The 6,000-nt window shown below is 34.5% G+C and overlaps 1 protein-coding gene across 4 annotated transcripts in view; it reads right to left on the bottom strand.

The window, feature by feature from the left end:
- Positions 1–4,691: 4,691 nt before the first annotated feature.
- The window catches only part of LOC101803217 (macrophage mannose receptor 1), a 34,302-nt gene continuing 32,993 nt past the window's right edge, over positions 4,692–6,000 (bottom strand). For all 4 annotated transcript variants that reach the window (XM_038174251.2, XM_038174252.2, XM_038174253.2 and 1 more), the window contains one exon: positions 4,692–5,730. In XM_038174251.2, the coding sequence (XP_038030179.1) occupies positions 5,531–5,730 (200 nt within the window). In that variant the 3' untranslated portion in view covers positions 4,692–5,530. The remainder of the gene's footprint in view (positions 5,731–6,000) is intronic.

Raw genomic sequence — 6,000 nt, 5'->3', positions numbered from 1 at the left:
ACAGCTAACTCATGGTGTATAATGAATTTATCATAACAGTGGAAACTGTATGCATAGTTAAATACTGTTTTGTGTTTGCTCCAATATGTCTTGAAGAAATAAAGGTAACAAACACCAACAAGAAATTAAACCATTTGAATATATCTGTAGTAGCTACATTTGAAATAATTGGTTTAGGTTTTCTCTGTTTCAGTGAGAGTCTAGTTCTCATGATTCTCTGGAGTAGATCAAGTAGTTGTACCCTGATGTACCTATTTCTCTGTATCGATCACAATGGGGACTGTGGGTGTGTAGTTTAGCTACTACATAGATATTTCATATCTAAATTATGTGGGATGAGTTCATTCCATTCAGTTGTCTTAAGTGGTTGAGCCTGTGCATGAAAGAGATTATGTTGTCATTGCAAATTATTATAATGAAAAATGAGGGAAAGATTATGTGAAAAGGAGTCCAGAATTTTTCTTTTTGTGACAAGTTGTTGCTGGCCTAAAACCATTTCCACAGAATGTGTTTGCCTGTTCCTTCTTAACATACAGTAGGTTTATTTGTAAGTATGTTGTAAAGATTACAAGTTTGTCTTAAAAACCAATTTACTACCTGGATTAAGTCTTCATACTTTGTCCAAGTTTAAAGCTTTAAAATATATATGTAGGGAAAAGAAAAAAAAAGAAAGGAAAAAAAAAAAAGGTACACTTTGCTTCTGTTTACATTCTCTTTAAAATGCTTTAAATAAGCAAAAGGCTGAAAATATTTTTATAATTGTAATGAATGAATTTGCATGTTACAAATTGATATTATTCATAAAGTAAACCACATGGCCCAGGAGTGATTCAGCCTGTTACATATTAGAAGTTTTTAAAGGTCAGCAAAAATAAAAGTAGGCTCTACCTTCTGAAGACAACAGGTAAGATAATAAGATAAGCAAACAGCAGAATATAAAATAATTAATTAAAACTAGTGTGTACATAATCGATGGGAAAAATAACAAGATGAATTGTTTCATCACTCCTTTTGTGGTCTGCAGTTAGACAGATACCAGAAGGGAGGAGGGAGAGAAGAATAAATTTTATCATCTTGGGCACTGTATTTACTGTCTCCAAAGGCTCATGATTCACTGTGGTGCTACTGATACTGCCTGTCTTTACCTTGCAACGCATAAACATGATCGTCTCTGCTGGCCTCAGTACAGCAACCAGAAAAGTGAAATTACTGCCCTTATTGTCATCTCTTTCCATATGATTCTTTCTTCTCCATCATGCTTTTTCTGTTTCCTAGTATTGAAATGATCCATCTGTTTAAAAAGAATCCACTTAAGTGAATCAAGACAGCATCTCTGAAGCATTGCTGTAAAGAAACTAGACGCAAAAGTTTAAACTTCTGAATGGTATTGGAGATTTGTCAGCTCCTGGAGTAGCTACAGTGATTATATGCAGTAACATTTTTTGTCTTTCATCTTCTCTGCTTTTCTTTTGTGGGCATGTTTTTCTCTTATATTAAAGCAGTTAAGAATGCAGTTGAATAGCGGCAGCTGCAGCACATCTCAGATAACTTCCTGATTTCCCAGAAAGGAAATTTGTGATCATCTTTAATACCATATAAAGTCTTGACAAGCTAATTTTTTTTTCCTCCCTATAAAAAATTGTTCTAAGTAGAGGAGTAGAGAACAAGGAGATCTGTTAAAAAGTCTTACTTAAAATTTGTAGTAACAATTGTTTGTGAAGGGATATCAGTCCATAAAAACCCTAAACATTTTTAATTGTTGTGTAGTTAAAATGATAATAATGATAATAATTCTGTAACTGCTATTTATTCTGAAAGTAATACTGGGATCGATTTTTTTTTTTTTGGGGGGGGGTCACCTGTGATTAATTTTACTGACACCATTATAACAATTGTATGATCATTGGATCCCAACTTCAGTACTTAAGAGCAATGTAATGTCATAAAAGGCACAGGCATACTGCGACTACATGCTGCTGTTTCTGGATACATCCTGTCACTATTCTTTTTCCTGTATTTACAGTAGCATATATTGACTTTCGTCATCAGTGTTCATGATTTAACACAACTCTTTCCTTCGTGTTCTTTTACAGATAAAACCTGCTATGTCCAGCAGTGCCACTCCAATTGTCTGTATATTTTTTTTCCATTGTGTCAACAGTTTAGTCTGCATGCAACAGCAGTCTTGGATACATGAAAATGTTCCAACAGATGCAAAGCCAAACTAGCACAGAAAACTGAAAATATTAATTCTCAGAATTCTGCCATTGTAATTTTGAGACAACAAATGAGTTGTAATTCCATACATACCCCTGGTTTTGCTCTGATATTTTGAATACCATATAATTTCAGCTTTTCTGCAGCCACGGTTACAAAATAAAACATCTCCTTTGGCTGCAAGAAGACTAAGAGTTCTGTATTTCCATTGTTGAATGATATTTTCCTGTCACAAAATAATCACAATCTAGTTGCAGAGGAGATTATGTATGCTTCGGAAACTAGTGGGAAAAATCAAGCATTATTCATTTATAAAAATAAGGTAAGCAATCATACACAATTATACATACATAACAGTATAAATGCTTATATTTAACAGCAGTGGTGAAGTGTCTTATGTTCCCCACTTTGATGCTAATTTAACTGAGACATTCATAGTAAGCAGTATTTTTCTTATCCCAAGATCTGAACTGACAGCATTTTAAGGTCTTTTTGACAAGAAACATGCAGACATCTGACTTGGACACTAGCAGTAGAATAAAGTATTGAAAGGGGTAAGGTCTCCTCTGCCCTGTACAACATTCATCTCCAATAACCAGTCTGAAAGACAAGTGTAGAGGAGTCAGAGGGCTTGGGCACAAAGGTCTCTGTCCAGTGGCTTGTCTCATTTGATTGAATGATCTTTTTCTTTGCTATAATGATGCTGTCCCACACTGCAAGAAATGGGTAATGATGACAGTGCCTGCTTTACATGAGCAGGTCTGGGGCAGGGCTTTGGCCTTCCTCTCAGTCCCTTATGCAGTTACGGGCACTGCAGCACTGGCTCACTCTGCCCCGTTTTCACTGCTGTTGTCACCAGGGTGCTTTCTGTCATTCCCTTTTCTGTAAGTCATAGATCAGCCTTTGAAGTTTTTTGGTTTCTTACAGAGATATCAGCAACATACATTATGCCTAGCCCCATGATCATGTCCATTTCTTGTTCAGACATGATGCTGAACTGAACTACAAAGTATCTGTACATGAAAATGTGTAAAAATCTATATCAAAAGATATTCATGTGAATACACAGATAGCTGGCATAAGCAGAGCAGCATGTCTATCAAGCTTTTCTTTCTTCCCATGTGGTGGTGATACCAGCCAGGCTTCTTCCCTGGAGCTCCCAGACTGTGCTGAATTTGATCACCAGAACACCACTACTATGAGCTCCTAATTTTCACAGGTACAGACCATAAAACCTGCAAATAACTTAAAAAAAAAAAAAAAAAAAAAAAAAAAAAAAACAAATAGAGCCCTATATTATACATTTCTTAAAAATGCTGTCTTTCTTTTAAGAAAGATAATTTAAGACCCAGCAGCTTATATTGGTTTTAAGTATAGAACAGGAAAAGCACTTTCCCTATTTGCTCATCCAAAAAGGCAAGTGTAACTGTATTCCCAGATTGATGTAACACATACCAGGAAACAATTTAATCTTCAGTCATCTAAATGGGAAGCAGGTGGTGTTTTTCTCATTCCAGTTTTATCCAAAGTTCTCTGAGCTATTTCCTATTTCCTCCTGAGAACAGCAGTGAGTTGGTATTATGGGATTTGCTGTAGTAATTTAGGGAGTTTGTTATTATTTTTAAGGGTTTTTATCTCAGAGTTTTACAAAGAGTTCAAAGGGCTTTAATTGTAAAATTACTTAATTTTAAAATTTAAAAGTAATTGTAAAATTACTTTTTATTTACTGCATTTTTATCTTTACTTTAAATAACCTATAATTTTGGTGGTAGTGGTATCAGTTTTTTTATCACGTCTCTTGGATAAGTAATGTCATGCAGACATACAGAAAGGGAAGAGTCATAGCGTCTTGAGAAATCCTTCAATATCCATGATTGGAAAGACCCCTTTACAAACTCAGACGGAGCTGTAGAGTAAGGTTTGTCTATCCAGCAAAGGAGTGCAGGGGGAAAAAATGAAAGCTGAGAAGGAAACATAAGTTAGCAGAGGCGCCCCATGTTTTAAGACTGCTCATGATAAAACAGCTCAAGAAAGTATTCCTGATGGAGCTACTTCCATTCTAAGTTGCTAACAATAATATTTTTACTTAGGGGACTTTATTGTTTACTGGCTATCCAGATGAAAGGTAAATAGTAGAGGTAATAAAATGCGTTCTGAAGACATAGGTGTAGAAACCTATTCCACACATACAACTTATTCTCTTTAAAAGAGAGCCTTAATTGCATCATCTTTTTGTCAGTCAGAGACTTTAAGCTTAAGAAATCCTGACAACAGCTCTTACAGATGGGCCTAGGAGAGCATCTGTTTCTTGCAGCAAGGTGTTTCTGTATCTCAGCAGAGTTGTTGCATGTCTTAAAATATGATATAATAGTCTGCCCCTGAGGAAAATGCCTCTATTGTGTACAGTTAAAGAAACTCTGAATCTTGTAGAGCACATTATCAAATGATATTACAACAAAAATGTAAGAATTCAGTTTCAAGAAATACACAAGTGATTTTATTTCTCTAAACTGGAGAGTTATGTAATGCAGTATAAGATAGCCATTTGTTATACATTCTTTGATTTAAAAAGATGCATCTCCATTGCATACTGCAAGCATCATTACCAAAATAATACCCAACAGAATCATCTAATATTGTATTTTTATTATTAATTTGAACCTGCTGGAAAAATGCTTATATTTACAGAAAACTGCAAAAATGCAAGGCTGTAGAAAATGACATAATTGTTCTCAAAGTTCAGACTAGAAGTAGGAATACAGGAGCCTTTTCAATTGTTTTCCATATATATATTTATTTTCTGGTAACAAAGCAATATTGAGTTCATCAAGGCAGGTTTTATAGTGGGTTTTACATGAATGAAAAATAGTATCATAAGCTGTGAAGCTGCAAGTCTGAAACGAGCAGTTTTTCATCATAACTGAAGCAACACAGCAGGAAAAATCATGTAAAGATATGATTAATGATTTCCTCTTTATACAAAAAGGAGAAATGAGTTAAAGAAAGCAATTTCACATATTAAACATCAGTCAGAGTTTTGCCCTGACATCTCTGGAGCCAGCTTTTTAGCCATGCTCATTTATGTGAAAAATGTATTTGTACTCCCCCTTAAAGAAACAGCAGAAACATTTTGGAGGGCATTTTGGAGGGAATGTATATATATGTGAATATGTTTAAATAAATCCATGAAATTTATATCTGTGAAGGGAGAAGACTATTATTTGGGTAAGAAAATGCAAAGCTGGCCTAAGATTCCACTGAGAGTTGCACAGATTGATTTTCGTTATTTGGGACATATGGGTATTTTGTCAGACTACATGTTGGTATGTGCATCTTTTCCTTGTATATCCACAGTTGCTTCTGATCCACTCATTCTGGTTAAAATATATGGTTGGTTTTGTCTTTTCTTCCTCAAGTAGAAATAAACTATAATTCCAGCTACAACTATAGAAAGGGCTAGTACAACAAGCAGCCATGTAATGCCAGTGGAAAGTGCTTTCTCCATTTTCTCTCCTGTAAGTGGATGAAATGGAATCAATACCTTTTATTTTAAGAGATTTCAGAATCCATAAAAAACAAACAAACAAAAAAAAAAAAAACAACACTAAACTAAAAGTCAGAAGAATGCAATAAGCCTTGGAATTTCCCTTCAACAAGTTGTTGTTACCATCAAAACTGAATAAGATATAATTAAACATGTCTACTCATAAAACAATTTAATTCAGAATCTCTTGTATTTCCTGTACCAAGATACAGATGAAGTTTATGAATTTTTATTTTTAA

This window comes from Anas platyrhynchos, chromosome 2 (genome assembly GCF_047663525.1).
Source record: "Anas platyrhynchos isolate ZD024472 breed Pekin duck chromosome 2, IASCAAS_PekinDuck_T2T, whole genome shotgun sequence".
NCBI lineage: Eukaryota > Metazoa > Chordata > Aves > Anseriformes > Anatidae > Anas > Anas platyrhynchos.
This window is presented reverse-complemented; position numbering and strand designations above follow the sequence as displayed.